The sequence below is a fragment of the Ictidomys tridecemlineatus genome, chromosome 3 (genome assembly GCF_052094955.1).
Source record: "Ictidomys tridecemlineatus isolate mIctTri1 chromosome 3, mIctTri1.hap1, whole genome shotgun sequence".
Classification (NCBI taxonomy): domain Eukaryota; kingdom Metazoa; phylum Chordata; class Mammalia; order Rodentia; family Sciuridae; genus Ictidomys; species Ictidomys tridecemlineatus.
In genome coordinates, this window is record NC_135479.1 from 55,552,489 (window position 1) to 55,574,852 (window position 22,364).

The following is a 22,364-nucleotide window of genomic DNA, read 5'->3' on the forward strand; positions in this document are numbered from 1 at the left end:
AAAGGAGATGTCTTAGAAGACTTCAACAAAGAGGGACCAATTGAACTAGATGTTGAGCACAGAAAGCAAAACAAAGAAGGAGTGGAGGAGGTGCAGAAAGAATACAGAATCAGAAAACAATTTTAGTTTTCAATGTGATATCTAGATTTTAAAGGAAGTAACAATAAAAGTGACCATGAGGTAGCAGATCAGTGATCACATTGTGACCAGATATTTATGCCTTGCAGATGAGTCTGAACATCATTCTGTCAATGATAAGGAACCAATAAATGACCCTCATTTATTCCAAGACAAGAAAGAAATCAATGAGTGCAAACACAGAGATGAGTCTGAAGTGAGAGGATTTGTTCGGGTTGTTAGGGGCTGATGGTCTCCATTTCTCCAGTGAAAATAAATACTAGGATTTGGGCTAAGGGTAGCAGAGTGAAATGACAGAGGAATTTGAAAAGAAAAGTAAATATTTGGAACAATCACTGTAACATATAGGAAAGGGAATGGTATAGGGATGACTAAATCAATTGCGGATCTGCCAATGTTTGCCACATCTATTGCAGTCTTTTCTCGTTGTTCTGATTTTACCTGGTCAATCATGACATCAATCAGTTTTCAAAATGGCACTTGTAGAATCGAAATGTAGTGAGAAAACACTCTGACCTCATTGTGGTCATTTGAAAAGTAGTAGTCAAAATTATAGACCCTAAGGAAGACCTAATGTTAAACGTTGTGGCTTTGAAGGAAGGCACCTTATAATCTATTCTATGATACTGGGCATGTTTTTTCCATATTTCTAAATCCCAGTCTCCCCAGTATACAAGATACCTGCAGTAAAAATTATTTTATAACATCATTATGAAGATTAAATGAGCTTTGTCTTGGAAAACATCTAGTCCAACGTCTGTCACATAACCGGCTTCGAAAAATCATAGCTGTTTCAGCATTTTTAAAAATAATGAGCAGAAAACCATAATTCCAATTTATTGAGTGAGATCCATCATCCTAGGCACATTAATTTGAATTCTTTCAACAACTCCAGAAAGTCAATATTGCTATTTTGGTTTGAAAAGTGAGCAAATTAAGGTTCAGAGATGTCACATGCCTTGCCCAAAGTCACATAGTTGCTATATGGTTGTGACAATATTTGAGGTCAGATCTGTCTGCCTCCAACACTTGGTCTCCCCACACACACACACATACACCCACATTTTATGATACACTCATTAGTGAGATAATTTCAGGCATTATTCCAGTTTGAACAAAATGTTCCAGAAAGTTCTTTTAGCTATTGTACTTCTGAATCGCTATTAATGTTGTTTTGTCTGTTCTTCTTGAAGGGCATTCTTTTTTCTTCAGTGGAATGTATAAAGTCCACACAGGACTTAGTGAAGCTCTATCTGCATGAATCAAATCGGGTTTATCGGGATAAGATGGTAGAAGAAAAGGACTTTGATCTTTTTGATAAAATCCAGATAGAAGTACTCAAGAAAATTTTTGATGTAAGTATTTCCCTGTGGATTTGTTTTACATTTAAATTAATAATAATATGCACATGATCGCCCAAATGAAACAATCCAGTTCGTTAACTAAGAAAAGGTCAGAGATTAGGTTAAAGAAATAAATTCTATCACTGTTTTGTCCAGGCAAAAAATGGAGGGGTAAGAATAGACATAAACTCATTGCAGGTCTCAGTGCCGAGAGGTCCACAGTGATCAGCTGACCAAAGTGCTCCCAAGCTGGTCATCCCACATGACATTCCAGCATCCCAAGAACATACTATCTCCTCTCCCATGGAAGCCATTTCAGAAGTGCAATTAACTGGACTTTGGGAATAATTCTGACAATTGCAACATTTGGAACCATTTTGAAAGTTGGAAAATTTATTGTAAAAATGATTTCAAATTTATTCTCCCACCCATTAGTCTTAGGTTGACATGACAAACATCTAAACACGTTGGAACCATTGACCTTCCCATACTGAGTCTTCCCTTCATGGGGTCAAAGAGCCTTAATCCTTTTGGCTATGTCTGATATGTATTGGTTACAAACCCAGAAAAACTTGATATCACCCCTCTGAAATTGTGGTGCCTGACCTTCATCACACAACCCATCTGGGGTCTGACCCAAAGCAAGATCAACATCTTAAAATGTGCCCTGCTAAACAATTGGGAAGAAGGTGTCCATCATGAATTGGGTGAAGAAAGCCCTTCATGTTATATCACGCTTTTGGAAATTCACAGTGCACTTGGCACATTAAAACTCAGAAATCTAGAATAATTCTAACTCACATACTATTTTGCAAATGTGGTAGACCCTAAAATTTATTTTCCCTTCATAAACTTCTGAAATTATTTTTCCATTGAACTACTGGCCCCTGAAATTATTAAAAGAATGAATGGCCCATTTTTTTCCTTAAAGAAAGGATATACCTTGGGAGAATTTGGTATATTAACACCATCAGAGATTATATCAAATTATCAGTGTCAAAAATTACTTCATAATTACACTGACACTTCTGTTGACCAAAGATCAATATTCTCCATATACTGCTTATCTGTCCTCTCTTGAACTTAGAAATAATCAAACTTGAGTATAATTGTATGATATAGTTCTTATATTCACTGTATTAGTCTGCTTCCTATTGCTATAACAAAATACTTGGGACTGGGTAACTTGTAAAGAAAAGAGGTTCATGGAGATCACAGTTTTGGAGACCGAATGTCCAAGATTGAGTGACCCCATTAATTCAGCCTCTGGTGAGAGATTCATAGTGAATGGTACTATGGCAGGAACATGTATAGAAGAACTATGGTGAGGCAGGAAATGAAAAAAAAGATTTAGGAGTCATGTTTGGTCTTTAATATGACCCACTCTTGCAAGAACTGATAACTCATCCCATAAGACCCGCAGCAGTCCCTTCAGAGTGCAGCTCCCCCTCAGTGATCTAATCATCTCCTATTAAGCCACACCTCTTAGAGGTCCCACTACCTCTCACATGGCCACACCAGGGGCCAAGCTTCCAACACATGAACTTTTGAGGGACACACCATATCTGAACCATAGCACTCACTCTGTTTTAGCACCATTTTTCCTGATAAGATGCTGGATCTGCCTCTGAAGGTATTGACAGTGCATCCCAATCTATGTGGCATCTTTTGAGTGATCAGACAGAATTTTACATAACATATTTGATTTTTCTTTTTCCTAGGCTAGAGTTTCTAAATTCCTTCACTTCTGTCATTGTTTGTAAGGGTCCTGATGTTCAGAGTGCTCACATCTTAGATGCATCCCTCTGAACTTGCAGCATTAGCCAGTTGCTGTACTCATTGCAAGCTCTGCAGATAAGCCTGGATGGTCTTCATAAGCTGGTCTGAGCTAGCACTTTAACAGCACTCAGTTTTTGAAGTCCAATTCCCTAAGTGGGTTTGTATAGGAAGGTGCCGCCTTTTGATCACAGACTTAGATATAATTGTTACTGTCGTTATCCTTTCCCAACATTTGAAATGCCAGCCTGAAGCATCCTTGCTCCACCAAATCCTGATATCAGTAACAAGGAAAAGTTGCCAGATTCCCACCCAAGAAGTGCTACAATCCTGTTTCCACCATCAAAAGCTTAAAGTTCTCTGGTTCACAGCCCTGTGTGATACCATGTCGCTATTAAGGAGTTTTTGAATCGCCGTGTTGGTTGATTTTCTCTCTCTCTCTCTCCCTTCTGTGCAGCATGTCTCTGATCATAAAATTGGAGACTTGTTTTGTTCATCAAAGAACCTTTGTAGATCAGGCTTTTTCAAAACTCACCTTTTGTTTCTTCTCTGCTAGATCCTCAGTGTAAATTGACTGCCATCAGAACTCACTCCCCAGTATGGGAGCCCCGTTCTCAAACTGAGTCAATGTATTCCTGCATTACTTTACTGTAAAACGACCCAAAGTAGCTCTCTTGCTTTGCATTTACATGTTATACAAAATTCAGGAGCATTTATGGTTACTCTATACCACAGTGTCATGGTATTCTACAGTCCTGAAGCACCTTCAGAATTCTGTAAAATGACTCTTTGATGTTTAATTCTTGCTAGCCTTTTATTCCTCTGCTCAGGAAGCAGTTCTGGTTGCTCTTTAAGTATGATTGTCATCTTCGCTTTCCCTTCATTAGGAGGATCTTGTCCCATGTGCTTGTGAGGCTACTCCTTTAGTGATACATCCTCAGCAGTGCCCCTGCTGGTGAAGAGCATGCTGGTTACCTGGTGATTCACAGTTAGGGTTTCCAGTCTGGACTTTGGGATAAAAGAATGGCAGATTAAGATAAAAGTTTGCACTCATGGAGCTTCCTACTTATGTCTTAGGAAATGTATTCTAGGACTTATCTATAATCTATCTTCTTACCTGAAGTCTCGGGTAATTTGGATTTTGACAAGTATGTAGTACTTTTTTTTTCTTCTAACATAATATTTTTTAATTAGTCATATCTTTAATACTCATAGGGTAATTTGGTAGTAAGTAGACATAGAATCCATATCTTTTTGTTGGGGTGGGAGGGTACCGGGGGTTGAACCCAGGGGCATTCAACCACTGAGCCACATCCCCAGCCCTATTTTGTATTTTATTTAGAGACAAGGTCTCACTGAGTTGCATAGCATCTTGCTTTTGCTGAGGCTGGCTTTGAACTCACGATCCTCCTGTCTCAGCCTCCCGAGAGCCACTGGGATTACACGCATGCACCCCTGTACCCGGCCCATATCTTTTAAATTAATCAAACTATACCTGGTATTTATTCCCATAGTAACGTTTATCCTCTGGGTATGATTTGATACTCAGTAAGTAAACATGCTTAGGAAAGTTTTTATAAATAAGTGGTTCTATTTTAAGTTCTTTAAGATTATCTATATGCCCGTGAATAAAACAATTATCTAATGGCAGCTGATAGCAGATTCCTGAGAACCATCTGGACAAAAACATCTGGAATTGGAACTTGAAAACTATAGTTTGCAATCTCACAAGAAACAGGAAAGGATATGCCATTGTTGGAATAAATGTAGAGAATTGAGACCATCCCTGCCCTGATCCCTATACCCGACACTGGGTGAAATAACCCCTGCTTGAAGAAATCCACCTGTGTCTTCCTCCATTCTTCTGATCGCAGCACTCTTCCTGGGCTTAGGAGGAAGATACCTTCCATTTTCTATTCTCAGCCCGCAGGGAATAATGAACTATATCCATGACTTCACTGCGCTGGTAAATGAAAAAATATCTACTCTATAAGGGCCTCTCCAGAGGGAAGAAGTATTAAAAGTAGCACTAATGCTTAATTTTCAAAAAGTGTGCAGGGAGGAAAATAAACAGACGTCTCCACTCTGTCGGGTGGAACCAGAATTGGGAGTCGATAAGGAAGGTCCTCATTCCTGTGTCACTACCAGGATATGGAGGAGACGGCGGAACAGACCCGAAGCCTGAACATCTATTGCCACTTTGCCAATGGTATTGGAGAGCCCAAGTACATGCCTGTACAGTCGTGGGAAATCCTGACCCAGACTCTGGTGGAAGCCCTGGAGAACCACAACGACGTCAACACAGTGATGGACCTGGTTCTGTTTGAGGATGCCATGCGCCACATGTAAGTGAACTTCTCTTCCCGCCTTTCCTCAGGGGCTTCTCTGTTCTAGTAGCAGGCATCCCATTTGGCTATTTAAGGACTCTGTGGGAGGGCCAGAAAAGTAGCTACTGCTATTTCCTTGAAGGTCAAGATGGCGGAGCAGTAGCTGCAGGCTTCTGCCACTGGCCCTAGGAAAAAGCCAGGTGCTGGACTCAGGCAAAACTGTATCTGTCTCCATGCCTGCCAGGTACTGTCCCTGGCCATGATGGTAACGACACCAAGAGAAGATCTGCGATCAGAAAAGAGGCACCAGAACAGCTCAAGGTCCCCAACCCTACCCTCATACTGATCAAAGGAACAGTTTTTGATGTGACCATGTCCCTGTAGTATGCTGTTTTTAAGTCATTTGGGTATAGACTGAGGAGAGGGACAGCTGGGTCAAATGGTGTTCCATTCCCAGATTTCCAAGAAATCTCCATACTGCCTTCCAGATTGACTGCACCAATTTGCAGACCCACCAGCAGTGTATGAGTGTGCCTTTTTCCCACATCCTCACCAACACTTATTGTCGTTTGAATGCATAATAGCTGCCTTTCTGACTGGAGTGAGATGAAATTTTAGAATAGTTTTTTTTTTTTAAGATAGAGTGAGAGAGAGGAGAGAGAGAGAGAGAGAGAGAGAGAGAGAGAGAGAGAGAGAGAGAGAGAGAGAATTTTTAATATTTATTTTTTAGTTCTCGGTGGACACAACATCTTTGTTGGTATGTGGTGCTGAGGATCGAACCCGGGCCGCAAGCATGGCAGGCGAGCGCGCTACTGCTTGAGCCACATCCCCAGCCTTAGAATAGTTTTGATTTGCATTTCTCTAATTGCTGGAGATGTTGAACACTTTTTTTTCATAATTTGTTGATTGATTATATATCCTCTTCTGAGAAGTGTCTGTTCAGTCCTTTAGCCCATTTATTGACTGGGCTTTTTGTTTTTCTGGTGTTAAGGTTTTTGAGTGCTTTATATATCATATGCTTTAAATATCTATCTGATGTGCTTGTGGTAAAGATTTGCTCCCATTCTATAGGCTTTCTATTCACCTGACTGATTGCTTCTTTTGCTAAGAAGAAGCCTTTTATTTTGAGTCCATCCCATTTATTGATTCTTGGTTTCAATTCTTGCACTATAGGAGTCGTATTAAGGAAGTTGGGGCCTAATCCCACATGATAGAGATTAGGGCCTACTTTTTCTTCCATTAGACGTAATGTCTCTGGTTTAATTCCTACGTCCTTAATCCACTTTGAGTTGAGTTGTGTGCATGGTGAAAGATAGGGGCTTAATTTCATTTTGTTACATATGGATTTCCAGTTTTCCTAGCACCATTTGTCGAAAAGGCTATCTTTTCTCCAATATATGTTTTGGGCGCCTTTGTTCAGCCACATCAATGTTTATAGCAGCACAATTCACAATAGCTAAATTGTGGAACCAACCCAGATGCCCTTCAGTTGATGAATGGATAGGGAAACTTTGGTATATATACACAATGGAATATTACTCAGCATTAAAAGATAATAAAATTATAGCATTTGCAGGTAAATGGATAGAGGTGGAGAATATCATGCTAAAGGAAGTAAGCCAATCCCAAAAAACCAAAGGCTGAATGTTTTCTTTGATATGAGGATGCTTGACTCATAATGGTGATGGAGGGGGCGGAGCATGGGAGGAATGGAGGAATTTTAGATAGGGCAAAGGGGAGGGAGGGGAAAGGAAGGGCAAGAGGGTAGGAAAAACGGTGGAATAAATTAGACATCATTACCTAAGTATATATATGAAGTTACAAATGGTGTGACTCTATTTTGCATACAACCAGAGAAATGAAAAATTGTGCTTTATATGTGTACTATGAATTGAAATGCAATCTGCCATCATATATAAAAAATCAGAATAAATAATTTAATTAAAAAGGAACAGTTTTTCAATGTAATAGGGTTTTTGTTCAAGTGCACACATTTCAAAAATTAATCATTCTTTTAAGTGTTGTTGCTATCCAATGCATGAATGATTGGCAGTAATCGGCAAGCTTTCCAGATAAATTCCACTTACACTACCAGTGCTATCCCCAGAACTGCTCTGCATTCCCCAGTCTGAGTTCCATCCACCACACTCCCTGCCCTCCCAAATCCTCCCTCTCTGCCTGTGGTTTTCATGAAATAAAATCTGCCTCATCTTCCATTTCTCTGAGTTCATCCTTCTCTGGTGGATCTGAAAAACCAATGGACCCCTGAGTGGAGGAAAGCTGTTTCCTTCCTGGGCCCAGGTACCCCAGAGTCTAGGGAGTTGTAAGTCTCCTCCTTACCCCCTCCCTCACCCCCACCCCCGGGCATGTTCAAGTCATTTCTCCCTTTGTCCTTCACAAACCACAGCTCTTTCAAAGCACACGGAATCCAGGTTCCATGCTGCTTCTCCCCTTGTGACAGTTGACAGGTGACTTCCAGTCAGTCACTCCTCAGTGCTAAGCCATCTCTCTCTCCTCACCCATGGCTTCTAGTCCCAGTTTACTCCTCCCTATAATTATCTTCTCTGCCTCTCTATCTCTCCTTCTCCTTTTTCTTATCCCTCTCTATTTCCCTCTCCCTCCCCTCTTTTCTCTTTCTCTATCTTTTCATGTTACCCCATCATTAATTTCTGTATGCACATGAATGTACACACCTATCATGTTACCACTTATCCAGAAAATAATGCACTATTCCTTGATCTTCGTATTCCTTCCCATCTACTACCCCTCGTTTCTCTCCAGCAAAACTCACCAAAGAAATTATCCATACTTGTCATACCTCCTCACCTCTAATTCTCCTCAACCCACTACTTACCATCTGAACAAAGCAGTGCCCACGGTATCACCACAGACTCACCTCTTGCTAAGGTCAGTTGTCATCGCTTGTATTACTGGACACCCTGTTGCATTTGTCATGATTTACTATTGTGTCTACTTTCTTGGCATGCATCCATCCATTAATCCAACACATGTTTATGGATTAGACCACCTTAGTATGGGTGTAAGGGATCTTGGTTTTATTGACTACAGATCCCCAATACCTAGGACGTTGTCTGGAATCTAGCAGGTGCCCTATAAAACTTTTTAACATATCATATAGGAATAAACCCAGTAGAGGAGAATAAAGGGAAGGGGGAGATGCTGGGGGATGGAGACTCCAATTTCATAGGTGATCCAGAGGGTCTTACCCAAAAATGCAGCATCTGATATGACACATTAGACACAAAAATCACCATGGGTCAGGTTCATGGTGCTTTGAATATATCAATTCATTTAGTCCTTATAAAAAGACCTAAAGAAGGTAAGGCCTGTTGTTCTCCCTATATTGTAAGTGAGAAGGGAAGTTGCCTGAGGTCATATACCTCATAGAAAGGAAGCCAAGTCTCACACCTGTGCAGTCTGGATCCAGAGTCTGTGCTCTTGCCCTTCACATGTGACGTTTTCCCATAAGCTTCCCCTACCCTCCACGAATCCAGTGCACAGCCTGTCTTTCTCGTTGCCGAATCTCTAGTACCTTGGACAGTGCCTAGTACATAGTAGGTATTCAGTAAATAAGGGCTTAAAATGTCTACTGACTCACCCCGTGATAGTGCAACCAGTATTTTTCCTCCTCTTTAAGAGCTACCAGCACCTCCGCATCAGTTTTGGAGCTGAGGCGAGTCTTTGCCCATTAAGGGTGAATTTAATTTGGGAGAACAGCTAGTGATTCCCAACATGGGTGATCAAACTGACGGATATTGTTTTTAGGAAAAAAAAAAGCTAAGGACTGGTTATAAGAAGTAGCTTTTCTCCTGAGGCTCATATACAGAGTCTAAAGATCATTTCCAAAGAGAGGCCTGAGCCACTTTTAGCAATGGCAAAACAACTGGGAAAATGAACTGTCTTGAGGAGGCAATGCTGAAGCACAGAGTATATTTGGATGTATAATTTCCTGTACATTTGTTTAAAAAAAAAAATCCATGTCCCATTCCTTTCCCCTTGCCCTGCCCTTCCCTCCCCTCTCTGTGGGCTCATTGATCCCTCTGGGCTGCTCCTACCGGCCACATAACCTTAGACCACAAAAAAAGGGAGGCCAAACAATGCACTGAGAAACATGAATGATAAGCAGCAAGATGCCACAGCCTCTAGGTGCCCAAGACTCAGAGCATTTAGGGCTTGCTCCGGGAAAATACCACCCCCTGAGACCCGAGTTGGGAGTGGCACAGGAGAAGAAAATTATCTGTATGTGCTTTCTGAGGAACCTAGGAGTCCTGTGGGGCAGGGGATGCAGAACAAGGTGAGAGTCAGCCTATTTTAATGGTGCAGGACGACCTATGTTCATTGTGACTTCATCTATTTTCTTCTTGTCACTAGAACATTTTAGTATTTTCTTTTGTTGGATGCCCCGACGCCTTTCTCCCAATGTTGCTTCTTTCCCTTCTCCTGCTTTAAACCCAATAACGGTAGGTGTGGGTTCTGGAGGGTGAGTCCCAGGTCTGCCATGAATTGGCTGGGGTGCTTTGGCAAGGACACCTAACTTCCCCAAGCCTCACGTTCTTCATCTGGAAATCGAGGATAATAAAAATACCCTCGTGGTAGGGTTGTTAACAGCTGCCTATGGGAAATGCTTCACCCCAAGAAAGCAGTCAATACATATTCATTTTTCTCTTGGTGCTCTTGCTTCCCTTCTCCATAATACCATTGAATTTGTTCTTCTATTGAATTCCTTCATTTTTTAAATTTTTTTTATTTCTTACATACATGACAACAGTGGAATGCATTACAATCATAATTATCCATTCATAACACCTTCATTATTTCAGCAGATTCTCCTTCTGCCTTTTCTTAAAGCCTTCAACTAGATCTTTTCACCCACTTTTGACACCGTCTTCATTCATCTTTTTCTTTGCCTCTTTGTTTTTGGTTTTTTTTTTTTTTTTTTTTTTTTTTTTTTGCTCTCCCACGTGGATTTTCTGCCTGCTCTTTTTTTCTTTGAGAATCACTTAGCCATCATTAGCAAAAAAGAACTTCAGATGTACTTCTTTTGTGCCCAAAGTATCTTATTAGTTCTCCAGGGGATTTGTGTGTGTGTGTGTGTGTGTGTAGTCTTCAATAAACCAGCCTTCTCCAGCTGTGCTGTGTTGCATCTTCAGCTTTTGTTTTTAATCTCCCAGAAATTCAGTAAAGAGCTTAACATAGACTGGCGGTGGCTGGCTGGCCCAGGAGCTCTTTAGAATATTGATCTTCTTTTTAAATTTTGTAATTTAAATGCAGAACCCTTTGCCCTCCTCGGAGGTTGTTAATGAATCCCCAGCTGGAACCTGATGCTGACAACTGCAGACTTAGCCATTCTTCTTTGGAAACTTCATCACTAACGATGTGTTTTTCATTTAGATATCGAATGACATGAGCAAAACCGAGTTCAGGCCTTCTAGAATACAGCTGGGTCTTGGACATCCCGGAGAACCCAGTTGGAGTCCAAATCCTCCCCCCCACAAGATCGCCCCTCTCCTCCACGAATCCATTCCCACCTCACCTTTTCTAAATCAGGAGAGAGAACCTGGATATCTTAGCACCTTTCACAAAGGAGACACAAGGCAAATGACCCTTGCACATAGTACCATGAATAATTACATACATAGTCCCAAATGTGACACTGAGTTTAAGGCATGGACATGTTATATTTTACTTTAATAAAGTTTTGTTGGATATCTTCAATGTGCCAGCATGGAAATGCCTACCAAACAAGTAGGCACACTCTTCAGATGTTGTGAAATGATGGTTTAAAAAGAGAGCAAGAGAAGTATAATTCTAGCTGAAAAAGAGTATAAATCTTCTAATTAAATTATTAAAGTGAAAAAGTAAAATCATTTTAAAAAAACAGTAAATGCAGGTCAGTAAATAATTCCTAAATATTTAGATGAATGAATTGTAACTACATAAAATTCAGTGAGATGTGATTTTAAATTCTAAAAGTTTCTGTGCATCCAAAATACCTTAAAGAAAACTAAAAGGTAATAGTGACAAGTTGGAGGATAATTCAAAACTTAAATAAAGAGACCTTACAAATCTAGAAGCACACTTAAGTTTAAAAGTGGGCAAAGTACATGAGCATAAAATTTACAAAATAAAAAATATAGAAGGATCGATAAGCATGACAAAGGTTCAATTCCATAAAAATAAAAAAATTAAAATTAAAACAATAATATTTTTAGCCACTAAATTGGCAAAGATTTGTGTGTGTGTGTGTACTTGCATGCATGCATGCTGGGCACCAGGCCCCCCTTCATGCAGCTGGTACTGATTGTTGACACACATCTACTTGTGCAGTTTCCTTCGCAACAACAAATACATTGAGGACCCACAAACAGTTATTTTATGCTAATTCTGACCAAGTCATCAGTACATGCAAGAAATTTGCCCTAATAAGAAAATTCATCCCAAAGAAGCTCAGCATGAGCCCTGTGACCTCACACACACTTGTATTTTAACCGGTCAAACCCCACCCACCGAAACTACTTCCCAGCCCTCCCTCCAAACTGATGTCACACAGACCTTAAGTCACTGCACCATTCCTTAACTTGGGTATAGCGTTTCTAATTATAATGTCATTAACATAAGACAGGAAAATAGGAATGTATTCTGTGAAATTGTGAAATTCAATTTCAAATGTATCCCTATTCTATTTGGCCAAATGCTACCTGAATTCTTATTATCGTTCTCTTTTTGTCCCAAGATCACCAAGGCCTGCATTCACGGATTTATATTCTAATTCAGTGAATACAATCCAATAAATCCTCATCCTACAATACCACAGATTCACCTTTTGATCAGTTTTATGTTATAAAAGTAAAACTTAGTGCCACCCTTCTAGGGGGTGGTGGTTTTCTGGAACATATCAAAAGCTACAGAAAGTGTCCTACTGCCTGACTCAGCAATTTTACTCCTAGGAATTTATCCCAAGAAAAAAAAATTAGAGATCGAAACAAAGAGATTATATTTTATTATTTATAGCTGCACTATGTTAGAGACAACCTAAACATCCAACAGTAGGCTATTAGAGATAAGCAACTTATTCTATTTTTATATGAATATAATATTCATGTTTTATACAATATTGTCCCAGCATCAAAAACAAGATTCAGCAGATTGTTACTGGCAGGGGGAAATAATCAGAGTATAATGCTAAATGAAAAAAAAAATGGTTCAAAACACTACCTTCAGTCTAAAGGGTGAACCCAAACCCAATTTTTAAAAATTGACGAGATATAAATATATTGACTTTTTAGGTGTAATGAATGTTTGTATGCATAACTACGTATTTACAAAAAAATTTAGATAGTAGGGAAAAGTCCACAAGGCCAATTAATTATTAATATCAATAATGTTTCTTACTAGATAGCAGCCAATTGTGTATTCTTTCCAGTGTTTTATAGATTGTGTGCAATGCATAGCCATTGTTTTTAAGATGGACATGAAACAGGAACAGGAGTTCTTTTTATAAATAATGTGCACCCAGGAGAGGGCTTAAAGAAAAGGTTGGCAGCGTCTCCTAGAGAGAGCTTGGAGGGCTAGATGCAGAGTGGCGTTTGAGGAAGGCTTGGAGGGACTGGGGCAGTGGCTTCCTTTGGAGAGGGTGGTCTAAGCCCAGCATGAGACCTGGAATATTTCCCCAATGCTGAGGTGGACACTGAGGGCCACGAGAAGAAGCTAAGCCATGAGGGGAAGAATCCAGAAGCCAAGGATGTGGGTGTCTTGTGGGTTGGCAATAAGAATCTGCAAATATTCATTACAAGAGCATCAACATCCACCAAGGACTAAAGGAGGCAGAGAGAAACTATGTCAGGCTCTGTTCTTACCCTTCCTGCCTCATGCTCCTCTTCTTTCCTAAGACAATCACACTGTTCTGGTCTTGCCATGTCCCCAAGCCTCCCCTGATATTAATTATTATTATTATTGTTATTTTTTAGTAATATGTCTTCTACTTTTTTCTTTTTCCTGTTCCCTCTTCTTGCCCAAAAGCACAAATAGGGGAGACTATGAAGTGGGGTAGGGGGTGGGTACAGTCAGGCTTAATGGGGAGAAGAGGGAGAGGAATCCTGGGCCCTCCCATCCCTGTGGCTGACCCCTGCAGTGCTGTCTGCCTGGCCTGGACTTGTCTCTCCCTGGTTCACTGAAGGCTATGGATTCAAGCAAATCAACAGCAACTTGAGTCCACTTGGGCAAGAAGGCAGAGCCGGGTTTGGGGACATTTTATCAGGTTCCTATTGCTTAGCCCATGATGCGCGGCTTCCAAGGAAGATTCCTATTCGCCCTAAGATGGTTATATGCCTCGTACTGGGAAAAGTCTGATCAAAGCAGCAGGCCTCTGCTTCTTCCTCTGTAGCTGCCATATCAATCGCATCTTGGAGTCCCCACGGGGGAATGCTCTGCTGATTGGCGTAGGTGGGAGCGGCAAACAGAGTCTGACAAGGCTCGCGGCTTTCATCAGCTCCATGGATGTGTTCCAGATCACGCTGCGCAAAGGCTACCAGATCCCTGACTTCAAGGTGAGAAGGCTGGGTGGGGAGTAGACTCAGCCTCTGTCCAACCACCCACGACTCCTTGTCAACCTTCCTTAGCTCTCTAGTCCCCCTGTCCAGAGTCTCCCTTTAATTGTCTATTTTCTCCTTAGTGTCTGGGTTGGTGACAGGAGGGGCTCTTTTCTTATTAGACTCAGCCTGCGCACAGTGACCTCTCCAAGGTGTGCCTTTGCAAGTCCTCAGCTGCCTTACGACATCCGTGGGGCCTCAGCTTTTGCCCCAAATCTATATCAAATTCAGCATGCAGCTTGCTAGCTTCTCTAGTACATACAGGAAGAATCCCAACAGTCTTCCCAAGTTTTATTAAGAAATTCAGATTTTAAAAGATGGATTCAATAATCACTGGCCCCCTCAGGTCCTGCAGGGACATTTTCTGGTTTCAGAGAGCAGCCCTTAGGAGCCATGCATGATGCATGTCCTGGAAAGTGAAGAAAGACACATACAACCTTCAGAGATCCTTTGTCTAGTCCTCTCGCTTTTATGCATGGCCACAACCAAGTCACAATAGAAAGTCATGGTGTAATTTATATCGAGATGCTGCCTTTCCTGTTCCTGGAAGAACTCCAGCCAGCCCTGAGCCACCTGCTCTCATCATATTCCAGCCACTGATGGGAGAGGTACATGCTGGCTTCTGCTCTGAAGCCACAGCTCAGGCTCTTGACCCTGGCTGTATCCAAGGTCATGCATCAGGTTCACATTAGGTCATTCTTCAGTGTTTCAAAAAAAAAAAGATAAAACAAGACAGCATAGTAATGGGAACTATGCATTTACAGAATGATGTAAGACAGTAGTTCTACACTGAGACTTTGGCTAAATCCCAGAATCGCTAGGGATCTTCAAATAATGCCAATGGCCGCATCCCACCCCCAGCTATTCTGACTCAACTAGCATGAGAAATAGCCTGGGCATAAGGGTTTTTTCAAAGCATCCTCCAGATGATTCTAATGAGAATTAAAAAACACTGCCTTAGATCATTTTGTAAAAGCATAAGGTAAGAACCATTGATCTAAAAGGAAGTGTATTATCTTGAATTATTTGGACACCAAGAAAGCTCTGCAATAATGTTACTGAAAGCGCAGTCCTTGCCCCCTGTGCCAGTCCAATAACAAGGACACAGTTTTGAGAAAAAGGAAAAAGAAGTTTTATTGCTTTGAAGCACAGGGGATTCCTGTTCCAGAGGCTGTGATTCTGCCAATCAAGGGAAGCAGGGGGGCTTTTAAAGAGGTGATTCAAAGGCTACATTCCAGCGTTCTCTGTTGGAGATGTAATTCACTTGTTCATTTGGGAGATAGTCATTTCTGAGATCTTCCTGTGCCATCCCCAAAGTCTGGATTACTTCGTGTCTGTGGTGGGGTGTGTGCTCAAGGACAGATAACTCTGTCTAGCATGGGGAAGAAAGGTAATCCTGTTTCCCTGAGATTAGAGTGAGAGAGAGAGAGAGATTAGGGAGGAGCAGGGAGAGAGGAAGAGAAAGAAACATGTCCATTTTAAAAATAAGTCACAGTGGCTGAGCAGCCAGGGATGTATTCAAAGCACAAAAAGGACCACTATTATAGGAACAGAATGTAGGAGGCTGTTAGGAAATGATCTCTGACTGGTGATAGGAATGAGAGCAAGGGTGTCTGGGGCTGTAGCTCAGTGGTAGAGCACTTGCCTGGCATATGTGAGGCCCTGGATTCAAGCCTCAGCACCATCTAAAGATAAATAAATAAAATAAAGATATTGCATCCATCTACAATTTAAAAAGCTATTAAAAATAAAGAAAGAAAAGAGAGCAAGGTACTGGACAATGGCTGAGCTTCGTGAAGTTGATATAGCAAAGGAACCCAGACTGACCATGCTGGGTAAAATTCAGGGCCTGGCATCCTTGCCCCAAACTTCATCCATCCATAGTTTTGAACGTGTGATTGCCTACAGCTGATTGTCTGTTGCAGGGAAAGTGTATTCCCCAGTCTATATTTTTTTTCAACAAAAGTTTTGCTAGAGCTAGTCATAAGAACGCAAGATGCTGCCAACATGAGATGGCCCCAAGAACAAAATCCTTCTGTCAAGACCAAAAGCAGTTACCTGCCTTCTAGAGCAGGTCATTTGCTTGCATAATGATACAAGTAAAAGAGATGAACAGAGAACACCTCCATCCTTTGGAAAAGACCACCTCTCTTATATCTGCACAAATCAAAAGCTCCAGGAGCTCATTAAGGAGTCCTCATGGTTGTATGAATTAGAGGTCCTCCCCATGTGGTTTTACCCGCCCAACTCCATTGGCACTGAGCCTGGGAGTGAGACAGATTTTCCCTGCCTCTCAGTGCAAGGTAGCACTTCTTCCTGCCTCTCACTGTCACCTTGCTTTATTTCCAATTAAAACAAATAAGAAAATGGTTCCATTTCTAAAGAGTGGATTGGGAATCTCTTTCTAGAAGGTGCCCCTCTCAGGATTTCTGGTATCGATTTTCCCACAGGTGGACCTGGCTGGCCTGTGTCTGAAAGCTGGGGTGAAGAATCTCAGCACCGTGTTCCTCATGACTGATGCCCAGGTGGCTGACGAGCGGTTCCTGGTGCTCATCAACGATCTCTTGGCATCTGGTAAGAGGTTATTTGCATTCGAGTGTCTCTAATAGAGTCATTCAGAGGTGGAGACATCCACCAAGGTCAGAAAAGATGAGTCATAGAAATGAGGGAGAAAACTGATACAGTGAAGGACTGGGTCAGTAAAGCCCTTCCCAGGTTTGGTGCTGGGCCCACTGTCCTAGCTCTTAGATTCTACTTGCATTGCAAATCAGGCAATAATCTTGAGGCTGTCTTACTGGGACAAGATCTGGTTATGGGAAGAAAAGCAGGTAAGAACCTGGGAATCTGCTTAGTCAGAGAGAAGGTGCTATTTCTTCTCTATATTCATCATGAAGAAAAGCTGAAGGTTAGGTATTGGCAGGAAGAAATACAGAGATAATGTATACCCAACACTGGTACAACTGGAAAAAATTGGGTTGCCAATGTAATTCACCAGAGATTCAGAACCTGCTGGAAGCAGAAACAGATGTAGAATATCTCCACATCTTTTTCCTTAGTTCCTGATGACCTTGACAGGAGTTGTCTAGTGCCCTGTGACACTATCTGTGCAAGATAGGACTTCACAGAAAAGCTTGACTCTTGCTACTCTATTGTTCTTATTGATTAATGTGTAATTCCCCAAAAATCATGTATATGTGTGTGTGTGTGTGTGTGTGTGTGTACACTTCATACACACAAATTTACATGACACAATAGAATACATACAAAAATATAATGCATAAATTAAGCATCTATATACACATGTATATATTTATATCAATTAAAGAGAGAACATATATTCCTGCCTCTTAAACCAAATGCAGCCTCTGTAAAACCACCTCTTCACTAGGGAAAAGAAAACAGCATTCCAAGATGTTCCTAAAATTTCTTCCTCCAGCTTCCCAGAATTTCAAAAGCCCACCTCTCCACAATCCACCTCCTAGATCTATTGAACAGTCTTTAGTTTATAAAGTCAATATGGTCCCCAGGTACATGTGTCCATCATCTGTCCCATGCCATAAGTAACTTATTTCAGGATAGCTCCTGACAATCCCTGGGAGCTTCACTGTTTTAGAACATAGCCTGCTTCATATTCCACCTCATGCTCTGTCACTGTTGTTCCATGAAGAGCCACTGGTCCCCAGTCCAGACGATGCACTAGCAGGTCTTGTTTCTGAGGACGGTCTGTGTCCCAGGTTCCTTAGCATGCTGGCTCCCCACACTCATTTCTTCCCCAGACTGCTCTGTTTACATTATCTTTATATTCAGAGGTTTTCCTACCAACTCTTGTGCATTTTCTCGAGTTTCAGGCTCATAGCTTCCTTGTAAGGATTCCATGTCAAACAGAAGCAAGGTTGGGCCGGGGATGTGGCCCAAGAGGTAGCGCGCTCGCCTGGCATGCATGGGGCGCTGGGTTTGATCCTTAGCACCACATAAAAAAATAAAATAAAGATATTGTGTCTACCAAAAACTAAAAAATAAATATTAAAAAATTCTCTATCTCTTAAAAAAAAGAAGAAGAAGAAGCAAGGTTTGCATAGACGTGTTAAGGTGGAGATATAGTTAAGATTAGCACTTTTTTTTTTCCTAATCATTTTTTTGGAGGGGGAAGAGGTTGGGGGTACTGGATATTTCCCTTCCTAAATACTGCCTATAACTAATCTCATCACTGTGGTAGTTAACCTACAATATTACCTCATCTTTTATTATTTTATGAAATGAAACAAACCAACAAAAAGGAATCCAATTGGCCTACCACTCTGAAACTATCCTACAGCCTAATTTCTAAAACCGCCTAAGAGAGTGAAAGTGTGTTTCTGAAAATTTTTAGCTTTGGAGACGTCAGGCCTGGTGCCAGCCTCGCTCTGTTATTCAGTTGGCACCAATCCAGCCAGATCACCTTCTCCTAAAATAATGCCTGGGACATAGAAGTTGTTAGACTTTTGCCAAATGAAGTTTTAGTCCTCAATTAAGTATCTTTAATTTTTCACTTGGACAACAACTTTTCTCAAGTGCAAATGAATTTCTGAAGCCTTGCCCGGCAAGAACCTAATGAAGTCAGCCTCCTCCAAAGGCATGGAGCTTCAGGCTCACAGTTTCCTTGTAAGGCTTCTATGTCAAAAAGAAGCAAGCTTTGCTTAGACATGTCAAGGTAGAGATATAGTTAAGATTAGCACACTTTTTTCTCCTAATCATTTTTTGGGGGAGAGGTATTTGATACTGAACCCAGGGGTGCTTACCACTGAGCAACATCTCCAGCCCTTTTTTATTATTTTTATTTTGAGACAGTCTCACTAAGTTGCTTAGGGCCTTGCTAAGAGGTGGAGGCTGGCTTTGAACTTGCATCTTCCTGCCTCAGCCTTCTGAGCAGCTGAGAGTTAAACAGCCTTCTTTAACTTGACCACTTCAACAGGCAAGATTAGAGCATCTCTTAGTCCTAATTTCCCCTATCAAGTAAACAATTTCTGACAAGACTGTAACTGATTTCCAGGCCAATCAAGGTTGCAGGGACTTCTCAAAATCTCACCATCTTCTTAATTTTTTAATGTGGTTGGGTCATGTAATTACTCCATCCTTGAAAAGCACAATAAAGACTAGGAAAGTATACCTTGGGCTCCCTTGTCCATAACCCACTACTTCATAGTTATCTATAAGTCCTTCCAGGTTGGCTATAAAAACACAGTTAGTGAATGTCAATAATGCACCTCTTACAAGCTGGGTGGCCACCCAGGTTACAAGCAGATGAAGCGTATCTCTGAGCAATGTCCCTTGGATGCCACCATCTTAAACAGGGATCATGCAGCTGCTGGTGACATTGTGCATTAAATGTGGACCCTTTCTGGATCTGAAAAGCTTAATTCTTGCTATGTCCTTATTGGCCTGTTATGATAGACTCGGAAGAATGTACACCATCAAAGTCATGTATTTAAGGAACCCTTACAAAAGTTGTTCTCTAGTTCCTTGACCCAAGTTTAGCAAATCCCCTTCCTAATTTAGAAGAAGAAAAGAAAATTACCAGGTCAGCATCTCACCCTCTAGTTTTCCAGCCTTCCAGAAAGTTGGTTCATTCACTGCAGTACCCCTGCCCAATGTGCACTAACTGGCTAAGAAACTAGGAAACTATACCTTACATTTGGACCAATATCCTATTGGTATATAGAACAGTCTACTCCAGGTGTGATGTCTCTTCCTATCCTAACTCTGATAGATTTCATACTTCATTTTACTCTGAAATTTTATGTTTGGAATTTTCTTTCACTTTTCAGAAGTCTTAATTACTTCCCTCCAAAATTAAGATCTCTTGTCCTTGACTTAGGCTAGATCATTTTCCACTTCTTCATTTATTCAACAATCACTTATTAAGCTCCCATGCTCCGGTCACGAGGCCCTATGCTTCTCTGAGAAGCCTCTGTATAGTCTAGGGAAGAGTGTAGAGCCAACTGGGCCCTTCTCTTCTAAAGTCATAGGCACAGTTCAGGTTCCACCTCTGACCCAGACTGTTCTTTTTATATTTGGACCAATATACGGTTGGTATATAGAACGTGAAAAGATCACCTCATCTTCTAGGTTGCCCTGTTAGTGTTCTACACATATCACATGAAGATGCAGAGTCTGGTAAGATTTGTAATGCACTTGACATTAAAGGGTTCTCCTGTGAGCAACTGGAACTGGGCTTCCATAGATGAGCCTTCTATGCTGTTGTATAAGTTGACTTCTGACCCAGTTTATCTGAAAGAAAGAAAAAAAAACCACAAAACTTGGAGCAAAAGGACAGCCAGAAAGCACACATTGAACCTCTTGAATGTATTCCGTGGACTCATCATGGATCTGATCAGAAGCAGTGCAACTTTGAACTCGCATCTGATGGGTTCACCAGATGCAAAAACAGAAATCCCAAGAGGGTAATGCAAAAGATGCTTAAGTAATCAGCGTTTTGTTTCCTCATTGTGGTACCCAAGTCCCATACAGGTTCTTCTAGACTTTGTGTCTCTGTGGATTTCCTTACATGGCTAAATTTTCCCTCACTATATCCAAGGCAAAAACAATGGCCACCAGTTTTTCTCCCGAAACATTTCTGAATCCATATATTCTCTATCATAGTGACTCTTATCTTATCACCTTTTGATTTAACAAGTGCAGGCAATTCTTAACTCATCTCCCTCCTTCACAGACAATCCCCTGGTATTATACTTTAGACGGGGCTTATCAAAAGTACAATTCCTGTTTTAATTCCTAACTGGGTGCAGGATAAAACCCAAGCCCCTTTTGTATCAGGAAATGTCTAACTCTGAAGTAGCACATTATCCTTATTCATGATGCTCATTTTGAACCTCGTTTCCTTCTCTTTCTTGGTCTGGATTCACTCCTACCCATATTAGAAGACATGTCTTAAGTGTTATCTCTCTACTGATCCACTGTCACCCCCTATGTAAGTCCCCTCTGTGTTCCTAAAGCAGTTGATATCATCCTTATATTGAAACAAGATTATAAATTCATGAAAGGCAAAGACTATATTGTGTCGGTTAATTTTATTTTGTTAAATAATTCAGAGATACAGAAACAGAATGATTAAATACCTATCATTCAGTTTAGGAAGTAAAACAAAGCAGGTAAAACTGTAACCACCTGCAGAGGCTGTATTTTCTTCTTCTTTCATACCTTCTGTGCTCAGCCCACGTCCTGGCCCATAATTACTGTTCAGGAGGCATTCATTCCTTGAACAAAGGTGTGTAATATCAGGAAAATGACATGCCATCGTACATATTACTTACTATCAAGGGAAAACAGGCTTTCAGAAATCTTCTTGCCATGGATAGAGAGGAACAGACATACCAAAATAACTGTCACACTTCTCCCTTGAGACCCAGGAAATATTTTTGAAAACTATCAGAATGTGGTCAGGTTGAAACTCATAAGCAAGTGTAAGACTGGGGTCATGGAGAATCTAACCCTGAGTTTTACCCTTTTAATCACCAAGCTTCAGTTAACAGAACTTGGTGAAACTATCAGGGTCTCTTCTCACTCAAGCCGTTGTATCCTCTGAGGAATCTGAAACACACACAGAGAAAATGAGCATTCATCTGTTTTGCAAAACATGATTTTAATGACAAAACTATTTTAATGACCACAGAAAACTTGCATGTACTTGGAGGCAAAAATAGCTTCTGCCTCTGTTCCCATCACAAGTCCCCCGCCCCCCCCCCCCCGGCAGTTCATCTTCCTGCTTTCGACACGATGTGGCACACCACAGAATAAGTGACAGGAATATTGTCAGGAGAAACTGGAGGAACACATCTGAAAATCAGACTTTGTTAGGAATTCAGAGGCATTTATCCCTAGATATTTCATCTAGCAATCCCTTCTTACAGGTTCTTGGGATCCTGTGACAAACACCACCATCCTATGAGCTGGAAAATCTCTAAATTAACTACATGCTTTCAGCATCTTGGCTCTGGGTAGCTCAGAAGCAGTGGTCAGCAGACATTTCCTACAAAGCATCAGGAAGTCAATACTTTAGGCTTTGAAAAGGCACACATCTCTGTCACACCTACTCCACTCTGACATTGTAGTGCAAAAATCACCCCAGATAATACCTAAGAGTCCAGCTGCACCCAGTAAAGTTATTTATGGAC

General features: G+C 41.1%; 1 protein-coding gene across 3 annotated transcripts in view; it reads left to right on the forward strand.

The window, feature by feature from the left end:
* Dnah9 (dynein axonemal heavy chain 9) overlaps positions 1–22,364 on the forward strand; it is a 331,866-nt gene that overhangs the window by 185,472 nt on the left and 124,030 nt on the right. For all 3 annotated transcript variants that reach the window (XM_040269453.2, XM_005332884.4, XM_040269458.2), the window contains 4 exons: positions 1,332–1,493; positions 5,406–5,602; positions 13,989–14,151; positions 16,644–16,767. In XM_040269453.2, coding sequence (XP_040125387.2) covers positions 1,332–1,493; positions 5,406–5,602; positions 13,989–14,151; positions 16,644–16,767 — 646 coding nt within the window. The remainder of the gene's footprint in view (positions 1–1,331; positions 1,494–5,405; positions 5,603–13,988; positions 14,152–16,643; positions 16,768–22,364) is intronic.